The sequence below is a fragment of the Dinoponera quadriceps genome, unplaced genomic scaffold, assembly GCF_001313825.1.
Source record: "Dinoponera quadriceps isolate SergipeBrazil2010 unplaced genomic scaffold, ASM131382v1 scaffold1308, whole genome shotgun sequence".
Classification (NCBI taxonomy): domain Eukaryota; kingdom Metazoa; phylum Arthropoda; class Insecta; order Hymenoptera; family Formicidae; genus Dinoponera; species Dinoponera quadriceps.
This window is the reverse complement of record NW_014555613.1, coordinates 2,642,229-2,657,771: the sequence shown is the minus strand read 5'-3', so window position 1 is coordinate 2,657,771 and position 15,543 is coordinate 2,642,229. Positions and strand designations below refer to the sequence as shown.

The 15,543-nt window shown below is 48.7% G+C and overlaps 1 protein-coding gene across 1 annotated transcript in view; it reads left to right on the top strand.

The window, feature by feature from the left end:
• The window catches only part of LOC106744878 (hemicentin-2), a 36,929-nt gene extending 25,707 nt beyond the window's left edge, over positions 1 to 11,222 (top strand). Inside the window, exons 2-7 of the mRNA XM_014619993.1 lie at positions 4,589 to 6,056; positions 7,075 to 8,303; positions 9,673 to 9,841; positions 9,981 to 10,159; positions 10,260 to 10,535; positions 11,054 to 11,222. Coding sequence (XP_014475479.1) covers positions 4,589 to 6,056; positions 7,075 to 8,303; positions 9,673 to 9,841; positions 9,981 to 10,159; positions 10,260 to 10,535; positions 11,054 to 11,214 — 3,482 coding nt within the window. The 3' untranslated portion in view covers positions 11,215 to 11,222. The remainder of the gene's footprint in view (positions 1 to 4,588; positions 6,057 to 7,074; positions 8,304 to 9,672; positions 9,842 to 9,980; positions 10,160 to 10,259; positions 10,536 to 11,053) is intronic.
• Positions 11,223 to 15,543: the final 4,321 nt, after the last annotated feature.

The following is a 15,543-nucleotide window of genomic DNA, read 5'->3' as shown; positions in this document are numbered from 1 at the left end:
TGGACGGTTAGATGGACGGACAGGTGGACGGACAGATGAATGAACGAGCGGGCGAACAATCAAACGGGTCGTAGACGGATAAATCGGGAAGGAGCAAGATAAACGTCTCTTGTCGCGTGCGAGCGCGAGAGAGCGCGAAAGAGAGACCGGGTACGCCGACATTTCCAAATAAAATGGCTCGCAGCGGAAGAGGACGTTCCTCAATAGCGTTAACCGACCGGTGGCTTTACCGTTACACGACCCAATGAGGAGATACGTTCGCCGCGAAAAACCTGGCCGTTCTTCGCGACCACTCGATAGCGCCTCGTGACCAATAGCACTACGCTGTGTAATAGCGTGCATGTGTGCATGATAGTTCACGAACGGTACTTAACAGACGGATGAGAAGTCCCGCTTCTTCGAGTCCCTCGAGCATCGTGAGGAATCGATCGACCGTTTGTTTCAGCGAACATGCTAAAGACGATTCTCCGGGAAGTTCGTCGGGGATTTGAATACCCGTTATATACGCGGATATCCACCTTCGTCAAGAAGTCGACGGGGTGGTCTTCACATTTCGACCACGTGTCGTTGTTCCCGGCGAGGCTCCCGGTCCTTCGCTGCAGTCGTCATGCTGGATGACGTCAAAAACGGATGTCCGAAATTCCTGCGAAATATTTCGAAACAAAAGGATGCGTTCGTCAAATGACACTTGTGATTGATTCGGCATTCATGTTTGTAAAATATTCGGAAAACTTTCCTTTCGCTTTAACAATCGAGAAATAACCGTAAAATTAACATGACAAGCAATCTTCTCTTTTAATCTATCTACCTTTTCTCGTGCGATTTTGTCACGTTGAAACGTCACAGTCGATGACGAGTTTGATAAACATTAATAATGTAGAGACGATCCTTAAAATGTTACGTAGACATTGACATGATCACGCTACTCTTTTTATATTTTTCGTACATATAGATCTTATATAGATGTAGCGCGGTATAAATATGAGCGTGTCCTACTTTATTTTACCATATCCAACGGAAAATCGAACCAAGATATATAAAAATTTGTCTGCAAAACTTTTTGTACCTTTTTTCACATTCGATACGTACAAACCGCGGGATTTCTATATCACGTAAATATTTACGCTGACAACGGGACTGGAGATGTCACTTGGAAATTTTTCCTCGTTTTCGTCATATATTGAACAACGCTTCAATCTATTTTACCACGTACTTTCATTGAGTAAAAACATTTATAATTCTGCGCAACCAATAAGACGTAAACTTTGCAACAAAAAAAAAACCAGTCTGTCGATAAGGTTTTCAAGTATGGCATTCTCTTAATTTCAGCATTTATTGATTGTTCGAGCAAAAGGAAGGTGTTCGGAGTATTTCACAGGAATGCGCTGAATCGTTCGCAAATATCACTTTGTACACCTTTTTATTTGAACGTACACCCCGCGAGAATTCCTGGCACGGATTTTCTCGCTTTTGACGTCATAAAACAAAATGGCCGCTGCGAGGACACACGGAAGCCTTAATTTCGTGGATGGATACTTGGATTTCTTCTTTTCTAATGCCATTATGTATCATCAGCACATCGGCATAACGTACCGCTTATTCATGGCGGATCTGAAAATTCCGGCTTGAATGGCGAGGTAAGTTAGATGCGTCCCGACAGCGAGACGTGCAGACGAACGCAACTGGTTCATAGGGTTCCCCCATTTGAATATACGAAACCGTGACGAGACGTACGCTGTAACGTATACGTCATGAGCTTCATTGTTGAATGTTATGAGTCTCTATGGAAGCATTCGAATAGACAACATTCTAAGCATCCACCGCCGCTCCGGTGTGCGTTCGTTTCTTCTTTCCTTTTCTTTTCCCGGTGCAATTTCTCATTTTGCTGGTTTCGTAATTGTGATCATGATTTATAAGTGGCGTTTGGTTAACTTTGGTTAACATTAACCAGTGTCGGGAAAGAACCAATCATAAATATTGCGACATTCGTGGTCACGACAGTGCGGAACTATTAGTTTTCAACGTCACCGCGCTGTGATATTCGATTTTCGCGATGATTTGTGTCGACATTCGATGTTTCGTTACGATAGTGAAATACCACGACGCTGCGCCGTGCCAAAATCGATCTTTATAATAACGGAGCTCTATGGAGATGACCCACGAGAATCATGTTAGACCTTCTCTCTCTCTCTCTCTCTCTCTCTCTCTCTCTCTCTCTCTCTCTCTCTCTCTCTCTTGTGTGTTATAACATGTAAAATGTAGGAACATGTCAAAAATATATTACGCATCATGCGTATGCGAAATATATTACGGAATCGTCGAGCAATTAAAAATGATGTCTTTGCAAGACGCGCAGAGAATCGAAGCTCGTTAGAAGAATGGCCCAATTTGATTTGAGCTTAAATGGCCCGGGAACATATCGAGAAACGTTTAATGAAACGATCCGCCGGTTTGAAATAATAATTATAACTGAAATCGGTGCAAATTATTTTTGGCGAAGTACTTTTTAATTTCACGTCAGTATTTCCATCCCTGATCACGAAATTACAGTTTTTAATTAAAACTAAATTTTTCTATGTATATCTCTTGATTTACATGAAAAATTATATAAAATTTCACGTAATTTATATCCACTGAACGAACGTTGCAGAATACGATGGTGATGGGCAGGAATGACATGTTGTTTGTAACGTTCGTTTCGCGCGACACAAAAATAGCGTTAGAACGTGAAGTATCTTTTTTTTGCTTTAGAGATTCCTTTTTAACGACATTAAGATCCAATTTTAATTCGCGCGCGCTTGCGCTCGCGAAGCACGTATATTGCTTTAAGATAAAGCGGCAGATGTACAACACGAACGTCTGTATCTTGAAATACACGCTTGTAAAGGGAATTGCTTTCTTCTCGATTACCGCTTTCGAAGTATAGCATTTACGATTTTTTATTGTAAATTCTGCACACGAAACGCATATGAATATATGGATACTCATGCTCGAATTATTTTCATTCAATGAACTTGTTCATATCGGATATTTTTTATAGGGAAAGCGCTTCAATGTACATTTAAAAAAAATGTAGATAGGAGCTTGTATGTTTGGTTAGTTCATCAAGTTAAAAATAACAATTATATCTCTCCGTAAATCTATACAGAATGTTCTTTAAATACTCAGCTATACTTAAGGGAGCGATTTTTTGGTTTAATTCAAATAAAAATGTTCACACAAACATATGTCCTAAACAGTTTAATTTCCAAAATAGAGTGTTGAAATTTGCAGGAAATGTAAATGTCGGATGGCTTTAGAATATTTCATTGAAACTTAATGTAAGCTTCTAATACACACACACATTAGGGATGATATTTCAAAAATATAATAGCTAAAATAATCCAAGATTAAAAATTAAACAATTAAATAAATTGTTGAAAATGACCATCTTCCGCCATGATACATCCTTCGATCCTCCTTCTCAAATATTGACGTATAGCTGAGTACTTAAAGAACACAATAGAACACAGTTTTGTATAACTAGACATGAAAGGTGATCGCACACCACCATAATGAGACCAAGTTTTAATACGATTTATTTACTCGAATTATATAATTGTCTCGAGTCGCTCCGTCTCTTTCTTGAAAATTAATTGTTTATAGCTTAAAACCAGTGTCGGTTGTGGCACTTTAATTGGACAGTTTACGGCGACGACGACGACGATGAGAGCAAGGATAAGCTATTCTCCGCGGGACGTCGTCCTGGATTCTCCTGTTTCTAACGGCACTACGCTACTTCCGCGTAAAGACAGGAATTCACGCTAGAGCGAGTGCGGGTGCGCACGCGGGCGGCGACGAACATTTTCGCGTGTTCATTATTTCGTAAATGCGAGATGCACGAAGCGCGAAAGTCCGACGCCTTTCGCGTCGCTAAATGCCGGCGTATTATTTCTCACTTGCGTTAATCATGCCAGGAACGCGCGTTCTCGCGCTCGTCGACAATCGGCATTGTCAACTGCTGCGAGACGGTACCGGCAGCTTGGCGTTAATTGTGCAGAAGGCAGACGGAGACCCGGCGCGGAGTCGGTGAACCTAAAACTAGGTTGACTCCCGACAGGTAATTTGTATCGCATTATCGCCCTCGCCCACGCAGCTCACCTCGCCGACGCACTGTGCGCCGTGAATTTATTTCTGGCTTAATGGAAAACGCGTGTACGCGAGCAAAAAGTATACGGACGAAAGAGAGAGAGAGAGAGAGAGAGAGAGAGAGAAGCCGATCGATTCTTAGCCATCGAGCGTTTCCCTCGCGGTCGATTTCCTCGTAGGGTCATCGGGTTATCGGGTCACCGTGACCGCGTTCGATCGCGCGATGTCACTGACTATGGTCACTCGATGCGGCCCGAGGGGAAAATAATAAGGCACACGGAAGCGTAACATGGATATTAAAGCGCTGAAGATACGCCATCGCTGCTTGCGGCCGGTTATCTCTTCCCTCGCGATTGTCGTCGGCCGTCTTTTCCAGCCGACGTGTCATTTACAACCGCCGATAATAACCGCGTTATCGTGAGCGATTGTGGCTTTAACGAGCTCGTTCATTCTGTTTCAGCCCCCGTGAGAGCCGCAGCCGAGCCGTCCGAGGAATTCCAGAACATAGACACGCACGAGGGCTCGAAGCTGCAGCTGCAGTGCCGGTTCCCGTCGCCGCGGCAGAACGTCACGTGCTATTGGCTCGTCCGCACGTCGAACAACGTGGACAACGCGGCGATCGACGACAAGTCGTTGTCGCCGACGAACTACAAGGTGTTCATGAACCTGGCGCAGGGCCGTTACGACCTGCAGATCAAGAACGTGTCGTACGAGAGCAACAACGGCAGATACGAGTGCCGGGTGAAGGCAATCTCCGGCGACGACCTGTACCGGAAGTTCATAATACTGACGGTGCTGCGGGTGCCGGGCCCGCCGACGATACGGCTCTCCCGGAACCGCGTCGTCGAGGGCAAGGAGCTCGTGCTGACGTGCAACACCACCGGCGGCAGCCCGGAGCCGGAGGTGTGGTGGTACCGCGGCAACAACAACACCTTCTTGAGCAAAGGCATGGAGCTGAAGATGCTGCCGACGCAGGAGGACGACGGTACGACCTTCCGTTGCGTGGTGAGGAACCGGGCGATGCGCGAGGGTGAGACGTTGGACGCGTCGGTGACCCTCGACGTCGAGTACTTCCCCCGCGTCACCGTCGGCCCGGAGAATCCGATGAAGGTCGAGGTGAACGGCACCGCGAACATCGTGTGCCACGTGGACTCGAAGCCGGCGGTGCAGGAGGTGCGTTGGACACGGGACGGCACGTTCATCGACACCAACTTCCAGTACATGATATCCAAGGTCACGCTGCAGGACGCCGGCCGGTACACGTGCCAGGCGAACAACAACCTCGAAAAGGTCGGCGAATCGTCCTTGTTGCTGGACGTGCTCTACCCGCCCACGGTATCGATCGAAGGCGACCCCGTCAGAGTGACCGACGTCGAGGACAGCGTGACCGTTCACTGCAACGTGTCCGCCAATCCTCAGCCGTCGGTGGTCGAGTGGCTGCGCGACGGCCGGCCGGAGTTCCGACAATCGGGCCTGATCCTGCGACTGAGCCGAGTCACGGCGGATCACACCGGCAATTACACGTGCCGCGCCGTCAACACGATCCACCCGAGCGGCGGGGAGCGCAGGAATCACTCGGCCTCCGCCACCGTGACCGTGAGGGTGCGACACAAACCCGGCCCGGCCAGGGTGACGCCGGACTCGCCGGTCGCCGTCGAAGGCTCGCGGGTTACTCTCACGTGCATGGCCAACCCGGCCGGCTATCCGGAGCCGCAGTACACGTGGTGGAAGGAAGGCGAGGGCGGCGCAAGCACGCCGGTACCTTCCGGATCGAGGTACGAGATCGACTCGGTGCATCTCGGCAGTGAGGGCACCTACAAGTGCTACGCCATCAACGAGATCGGTATCGGCGAGGCAGCCTCGGTGAATCTCACCGTTCACCAACCGCCAAAGATACTCACCAAGCTGCAGCCCCACATCACGAGGAAGTGAGTACATGAGAAATATTCTTCGGTTCTCCTGCGACTGAACAGCGGCCAGACGAAGACTCGATGACGAGGAATGATGTTTCCGTTATCGCGACTGCACGAACGTTCGTTTTGCAGCTGCGTTGCAAAACTCGGTTGAGACAACTGAGAGCGATTGACTGAATAGAAACCCCCTACGGCAATCTTTCTGTCGTCACAACCGTATTTTCGTCCCCAGGCAACGGAAAATTCAGTTACATCGACGGAATTGTTTTTTTCGTGTTGGGGAATCGCTTTACTCACGAGTGTCTAGAAGGAAGAGACCGTGCCGTGAAACTTCGCCGATTTCGGTCGTTGCGTTCGCTGGAATTTCCACTTAAGGCTCTCCTGGTCTCTCGCTGCAGTCGTCTTGCTTGATGACGTCAGAAGCGAGAAAACGCATACCCAAAATTCTCGCGAAGTACGGTGAGGCAAAGGGATGTGTCCATCAAACGACACTTGCGGTCCATTGTGTGTGTGTGCGCGCGCGCGTACGTTTGGAAAATATTTCGGAAACTTTCCTTTTGTTCTAACAGTCAATAAATAATCGTGAAATTAACATAACACGTAACCTTCCTTTTTAACTTATCCTTTCTCTCGATTTTGTTCACGTTACGGCTATTTATTGATTGTTCAAATAAAAGAAAAGTTTGCGGAAGACTTTACGAATGCGCTCAATCGATCACAAGTATTGTTCTGCATTGAAAAAAAAAATTTTACCGTTCAAATAATATTGGATCCAAATAAAATGATAAAATGGATAGTCCACGTTATCGATGCTTGTCAATTGTTCGTTAATGCCTGTAGCATCCCTCAATATTATTATTATTGTTCTTATTAAATTACTTTATGAGAGATAATAATGATTATTCCTCAATTATTATTCCCGCCGAAGCGTCGCGACTTTTACCGTCGAATAAAGTGTCTCCGTCGACTAGAATAAGATTTATCTTCGGCGGGTAAGCTCCTAATAATGTTACGTCTTCCCGCTTTATCGCAGAGTCGGCGAGTCGTCGTTCCAGGTATCCTGCGTAGCGCAGGGCAAACCACGGCCTAGCGTGCGCTGGCTGAAGGACGATCAAGAATTAACGGCCGACGAGAGGCTCTACAAAGTAACTACGTCGTTGTCGGAGGGCCACGGTAACGTAATAACCGTAAATTCCACGCTGAGCTTTTTGGGTCACGCTCGTCCGCAGACCGACGAGATCGTGGCGGGCGATCGCGGCAAGTACACCTGTGTCTTCGTGAACGAGGTGAAGAAAGTCGAATCCACGATGATGCTCAAGGTGGAGCACGAGCCGATAATACTCCACGAACACGGCAAAGTGGCGTACAACCTCCGCGAGACCGCCGAGGTGGTCTGCAAGGTCCAGGCGTGGCCGAAGCCCGAGTTCCAATGGAGCTACGGTAACAACGCAGCGACGCTTCAGGGCTCCTCCAGCGACAGCCACTACGAGATCATCACCACCAACGACAACTACGACGTGTACATGTCCCTGCTCAAGATCAACAATATCCGCGAGGCCGATTACGGCGACTACAACTGCCGCGTGGTGAACGCTCAAGGTAGCGTCACCTCCCACATCAGACTGCAGCCGAAGGGCGCGCCAGAGAGACCAACCAACATCACTGCCATGGACATTGGACCCACACATGTCGCCTTATTGTGGCAATTGGGCTTCGACGGTGGCCTACCCATCACCAAGTACTTCGTCTCTTACAGAAGAGTCGCGGCCGCCGACGAGGTGGTCGCGCCGGACTGCGCGCCACCGCGCGGACCGGCCGGCCAATGGCTCGAGCTCGATTGTCACCGATCGAATCCATGCAACGTGACCAATCTCGAGCAACATCAAACCTACACCTTCAAGGTGAAGGTCTACAACACGAAGAATCACTCGGACTATTCCGAGGAGGTGACCGCCACCACTGCGGTCGCCAAGATACCCGCGCCGTTGAGGGTGAGCTACGACCCCGAGAGCAGCACCCTCGCCATCAACGTGGGCCCCACGTGCTTGGCCTTGGTGGCGTCCATCGAGAAATTCGACGGAGGCGCGGACACCGCCTGGCGAATCGTCGACGAGTGGCCTCTCGAGGTCCTCGGGAGCGCGCCGACTCAGAGGGAGGGAATATTGGACGATCCTGAAGCGCCCGACACCGAGCCCCGGCTCAGAGTCAGGCTGTGTCTCAAGGCCGACCGGCAGAAGTGCGGCGATTACACGGAAGCCGAGAGTAAGTTCGACGCCGCGGCGCTTTTTGCTCCTTTCGTCACGAAGTGAGGTCGCTTATATTCCCGGCCGTGGTAACACCGCGCGAACGACTCGTGAATCATTCGCGAGATTTTCTAACGTGACTTGTATTATATAATAACGGAAAATCTCTTAACAATCGAAGAAGTGACTCCAGGCAGTGAACTATTTAAACCGATGGTCGTTTCTGCTTCGCAAACGGACACCTCTTTCATAGCTTACGAATGACGCGAAATTTCATAATAATTCATTAATAAGCTGTAATTCAAAAGCAGCGATGTCAATCTAGCGAACGTCTTTGCCGGATAAAATTAATTTGACTATTATAATTTTACTTCAATTCTATATCTTAAAATAATGACAGATGTTAAATATATGAAGTTAGAAGTGAAATATGTCGTAGCGACTATGTTTCTATCAGGAAATATCTGTATAGGAAATATTACAAATATATTCATGTTATCCGAGAATAATTTTCATGAATTGAGAGGAGAATAAGTGAATTAGACTTCGTCCCAATTAGTAACAAAGTAACCTCATCGTGAAAATAAATTAATAAATTATAATAATAATACACGTGTTATATATAACCTTTATAAACGGGGAAGCTCTATAGTGGCGCGGCAACAATTTTGTTAAATATAACAACAATTCTTATTAAATATTCGACTTATTATTGGCATAAAATAGTAAAAATAATGTAAGTGTTGCGACTTCGTAAGTAAGAAGCTTAAAAAATTTAAAAAATGCACAAATATACTTATTTCGTACAAATATATGTACAAATGAAGCATATTTTGCAATTCACGTGAATATATGATATATTTATGCAAACAATAGACATTTTATTTTGTATTTTGACGTTTTCTTGTCACCATATATAGGATATTTGTCAGTGAGCCAATATACTATATATTTTATTCGAAATTTGTTATAACAAATAATATATGAAATTTAGAGTAGAGACACATTTTTTTCGAATAAATGTGGAACTTTATTATTGGATTTATTAAGAAGGACGCATGCGACTGATGTCACTAACTGGAACATTCACTTTATTGAGAATAGAAAATACGATATCGCCAAATTAAGAATAGTATCAGTTTGAAAATATCGTTCTTTCTGTCCGATATTTTTTCTCATAATTCATGCAAATTTGTCCTCGATAATAAGAACATGATATTTTTAGCGGAACTATATAGAATTTCTTCACGTGTGTGTGAAATCAAGTTTTATCTTCATATAAGATTACATATTCTTGCTTATATGTGAAAGAATATGAGTCTTGAATTGATATAATTTTTTTTTCCGTGCACTTTTGCGAGTTCAACGTCCTCAATTTCTCTTCGCAGTTGGGCCGTCGTATATCGCGCAATCCGGCGCTCTCACGATGCCGACTTTAATCGCGCTGATAGTAAGCGGAGCGGTGTTCCTGCTGTTCGCGGCTCTGCTACTGCTGTTCTGCCGATGCCGGCGGAAGCACGCGACGAAAGCGAAGGATTACGAGATGGACTCGAACACGTGAGTGAATCTACCGCTGTCGCACGCTACGAAATTACATATCATACCGCACATTACGCGATCGGGCGACACGTTGCCTCGCGTCGTGTCGTTCGAACTCCAATTGGCACCGTTGAAACGCCTCGTTTGCTTTGGGCAGCGTCCGACCGAGCCTCGTGGCGGGTAACGGTCAACAAACTCAGCCACCACCGCCGTACTACGCCGAGAACAAGGCTTTGGAGCACAGCTTGGATCACGCCTTGGCCATGGAGGACTCGAAGACTCCCGCCTACTCACAGCCGGGATACGGCTATCACCAGCCGAATCACAACATCAACGGTAAATAAACTCGCCGAGGCGAAATCGCCGCGCGTGAACGCTGCGCGTGAAAGGAAAGAATCAATGCGCACGAATCTCGTTGGTATTGTCCGCGTTGCAGGCGTGAACATGGGCTACATGGACAACAGTTACTCGAACTCGAACAACGGCGGTTCCGTCAACTCGCAGGACTCCATATGGCAAATGAAATCGGCGGCGGCGAACGGCGTGAGCCAGCCGTACGATCTCACCGGCTACGGCACGACGGAGTCCGATTACCCCACGCACCCTCATTATCTGCCGCAGCGGGAGGATTACAGGGAGAGCCATAATCTGAGCCGGCAGCAGTTCTGCACGGAGCCCTTCGCCACCGTCGTCAAGTCTCAGAAACACGTTGGTCAGTATTACCCTTACGATCGTTTCACGTGACTCCTCCCGTCCTCCGGAGCAGAGCTGGCCTTCTAATGACAGTCCCTATATTACCGCCGCCGTGCGTGCCAGTCTCTCCGCTGCAGCGTTATAGATTATATCGCACGGTTACATCGATCTTCCGCGCGACCACCACCGCGTGCCGCTCCCGCCGATACACCTCCTTTCTCTCTACCCTTGGAGGCTCGTTTCCCCGGAAAACATCCCCCTGCCACCCTTCTATTGTTCCTTCCCGGCCAACTGCGAGAGAGTCCCGCTCGGATTAGCCGCTCGTGCCGACGTTTCCGCGCCTCTCGCGTCTCCCTCTCGGTTTTTGCCGATTCCACATCCCCTCGACACTTTGTTCTTCCATCTAGCTTTATAATTTCCCAGCGATTTATCTCCCGTTCCCTGCTGGAACATAACAATTCCCCTGGCTCTCTCTCGCTCTTCCGAGCCACTCCCGCTCGGCATTATCATACTAATCGTCCGCTGTGTGTTCGACAGACTCGCCTTACGACGTGTCCGGCTTGCCGTATCAGGAAAATTACGACGAGGACACTAAGCCGCCGCAACAGGTAAGCCTGTCGTACGACGAGAGCCTCGAGTCGGGCTACTCCACGCCCAACAGCCGCGGCCGTAGAATCATCAGGGAGATAATCGTTTGAGATCTGCCTACCGGCTCACGAGCCGGAAACACGCGCACTACTTGGCTATAGCAGCAGGCCCCCGTTTGTCATACGTTGACGCCGCAGCATCGCCAACACCATTATCATCGCCATCGGCATCACCATCGTATGGAGATCGTCCTCGAGAACCTCTCCGTCGCGCCGCTCCAGACGCGGACGCCCACGTCGCCGTCGGCTGCGATCTCGCAACTGGGTCTTCCTATGCATCCGCCGCCGCCGCCACCCCCGCTGCTCTCGTCGCACCACTTCGCGCAACGCAAGATGCTCTACGACGTCGACGCGCCGTTGTTACCCGCGGACGATTATTACGCTCGCCACGAGCTGACGTACGACCGCGACCTGGACGGCGCGCCGGAGCCGATGACGGTTCGGCGAGTCGGCAAGTCCGGCCTGCTGGAGATCGCCGAGACCGAGGCGGCGGCGATGTGCCAGCGTCCTCGCGCGTCCTTCGTCGGCGCGGAGGACGTCGCCGCGCGCACCGTCGTGTCCCTGCGACTCGATCGCGCGGGACTCCTCGAGGCGGTCCCGGAGGCCGTCGACCAGCTGGAGGAGGAGGGCAACGCCGGCGTCTCGGAGGAGCATGACGCGGTGGCCGCGATGACGAGTGCATTCGACGTCGGGAAGAGCGAGCAGGCGACGCCGCGAGGCGAAGGTTTCCAAGTGGACGCCGACGCGAATCCTCGGAATGTGTTCGACGGAGCGTGTCGTCCGCTGTCACAGCCGTCGTCGTCCTCGGAAGGGCCAGCGGATGAGATCGTGAGAGGCCACCCCGTGGAGCTCCAGGTGCCCGGCGGCAGTCCGCGGACGCAGTTCGACGGTTCCGCGAAAGCCACGGAGAGGCTACCGCATCTGTCGTCCTTCTCGCCCGGACCCTCTCTGCGCCGTCCTCGGAACGATTCCTCCAGGGGACCGTCCTTGTTACCGAGCCGTTGCGCGGACACGGACTCGTTCGCCGTCCGGCTGCGGAGGTCCCCGGAATTCACCGCCAAGTACACCCCCGCCAACCCCACCGCCATGAACCTGCTCGACGCGCTAACGTCGTCGTCGTCGTTGAGCACGACGACCGGGAGCCCGATTATGCGAGGACAACCGCAGGCGAGGCGCTCGAAGGAGATCCTGGAGCATCCGGCGGCGCCGCTCGACTCGCCGGTCGATGTGATGACCGGCCCAATTAAGGCGTCTCGCGACTCGCTGCTCGCGAAAGGAAGCACGGAACAAGAAGACGACGACGACGAGGACGCTCTGCCGGGGGAGGAAAGGGCCGAGGCGGAAGGATGCGAGCACACGGCAGTCGAGGGTCTCGAGGAGGACGAGGTATCGTTCAAAGGGTCCAACAAACTTCTCGACAACGACAATGTCCAGACGCTCAGAGTGATCATTCTGTCGGAACAGTTGTGAAAGTACCACCACCACCACCACTACCACCACGACCACCACCATCCGAGTGTAATGATTCCAGGCAGTGATATCAAAGTGTGTGTGTTTTGCGTGCCTGTGTGTGCGCGTGCCGGTGAATGAACGAATATCCATCGATGATACGGTCTCTCCCGAGCGGGAGGGAGAGGTTACCAGCGAGAACGATGGATGCCTTGCGCGAGATATCGCTCTCTCTCGTGCCCATTTCACTCGTCCCCCCTCGCTAACATTTAACGGAGAAGGACCGGGCGGTCTTTCTCTCTCCTTTTTCTTTTGCCCCATTTCATGTTAGGAACTATCGTGTAAAAACGTATACGTTTAGCGAGTCGAGACGACTCACGTCGATTGTTATTTCAAAGAGAATCCTCGAGAAGATTAGATTCCCCCAGCTAGCGTATAATGTTTCAAAAATATAGATACTAAACGTTTCGTAAATATTTAAATGTCCGGGAAAATCAGGTATGAGAAAGATTATGATAAATATTCAAAAATATTTATGGAGCATATTTTTCACATAATGAAAGCATGATTTCACTTAAGTAAAACCGTGTTTTAATTATTTGCGAAAAATATTTATCATAAATATTTATCATGAATATTTTTGAATATTTATCATAAATCTTCCTCATGACCTGACTTTCCTGGACATTCGGGTATTTATAAGATATTTAATATCTATATTTTTAAATATGTGTTAAAACATTTTATAAATAATGCACGCACCATCTGGGACCGCAACGAATGAATCTCATTGCTCGGATCTGTCTAATTTTACGCCGCTTCAAGACTGATCAAATATTGTTATTATTACCGCCTTGAATCCGGCAATCGATATTTAATACCGTCGCTTTTTTGAGACGACCAACTGCCACGTCGGATTTAACGCGTTAACGATTGTTATATATAATTACTCAGCCTTGACGTAGCTCGCGCGACAAAATTTTCTGCGTGCTCTCACGTATGACGTGTGATATACGCCGTTGAACCTCACCGACGAGTGACGCCGCTAATTTAATCTCATTTACTTGTGTTTCACATGCATAATCACATTCCCTTCCATTGAGCGGGAGACACGCGCTCGATACACTTCTCACACACTCTCTCTCTCTCTCTCTCTCTCTCGTGAGACCCGTATCCGCAAGCGTTGTCATTGTACCGAAGTACAGTGTTAATGCACCAGGGACATTTCAATTTCCGGCGGCTCACGCAAGAAAGGATGCTGTACGTTTCGAGTAGGCGGGAGGTTGTTTCAGGAAAGTCGGTGAAGTCTCTCGCGAGTCAATGGCGCGCGCGGCGTGTCCGAGTCGTCCGATCGCGTCCAACGACGACGACGACTCCAGATATACGACGACTCCAGATTGGATGCATTTTATACTTTTATATACACGACATTGTGTGTGTGTGTGTGGGCGACGCCGTCTCTTCGTATGACCAGCGTGCGATCGGCGATTTCCCGCGTGAGGTCGCGCGATCGGAGATATTGCGTGCACTCGTTTGTTTAACGGCTCGTACGCGTTCTTTTTTTTTTCCCCGATCAAGCCGGCTGCACATCAAACGGTCATCATCGCGAGCCACGGCTCACGAACCTACGCGGTTATCGGTCGTGACAGCAGTCGAATGACAACAGACGGTGTAAATAGTGGCCCTTTGTTATACTCTTACCCGATAGAGATAAAAGTATGAAAAAATACTGACATTTCTCCCGAATCCTCCGTTACAGTTGTGACGTCTCGTACGCTGTCACCCCGGCTCTTGTCGAAGTCGATTACCGCGCGAGAGTTCATGACTAGCTACTCGCAATCATCGTGACTAAAGTATCTAGTAATAAGAGTAGGAATACCACATATTTCATTTCTGATTGACTCCGTCATGTTTGGGCTAGCTTCCGTTTGGGATGTGTCAAAGGTTGCTTTCCAGCAAGAGACGAAAATCGACATAATCCAGTAAACACTAATTAACGATAACATAACATCAATATTCCATTCAACAATATAACTATTACGTAACATGCGAGTTATGTTGCATTTATATTGTTGAGTAAATTATAACATTGATGTTGTGTCACTGCTAGTTGGTGTTTGCTGTATTAACTAGACTTGCGTCGATTTGCATCTCTTGCTGGAAATCGACTAGTTATCAGCTGAGTGACAACGTAGGCAGAGATTCGCCGTGTCTACGAAGTCTACGAAGCGTGTTAAAAGAAAAACGAGCTTGTGAGTTTCATACTGTAATTAATACTGTAAATTAATTATTAATTTTGTTTATACTATTTTATATCTTATATTTATAATTTTGCTTTATACTATTTTAATGATATCGAAACATTCACGTATTAGGGCTGTGAACTTCCGGTTCTAACCCATAAATATGACGGCTAAAATACGACGGTGTCCATACTTTTATTATCGAGATACTCGAGTCGTGGCCGATTGATGCTCTCCTAACCAGATCGGGGAAATCGGGCGCGAACCGTTCCGCGAACGAGTGTACATGTATATCGGCCGGGGGCGATTAACGCCGTCGGTTTTGTAAGTATGTGTATTAGATAGTAGGTAGCATTTATAAATAAGAAATGTATTCTCCGTCGCGGGGAATGAACGAGCACGATCGGCGCGAGGCTTGTCGCGAGTGCCGTCGAGGTCGGACACGGCGAGACGGTGATCTCGACGTTTCCGCCTCGCGACAGAACCAGGACGACGCGGAGGTGGCCGAGAGGTGGCCGAGGAACGATCGGGTTATCCCCGTAGACGCTTCCCATAGGCGCACCACTCGGACTCCTTTCGTTGTCCCGGGAGACGACGGAACGCGTTCGTAGTGCAATTGTAAATAATCGCGGAGTAAATCGCTCCGTTGAAGTACTTAACGACATGTAAGCGTGCGCGTGATGTTAGG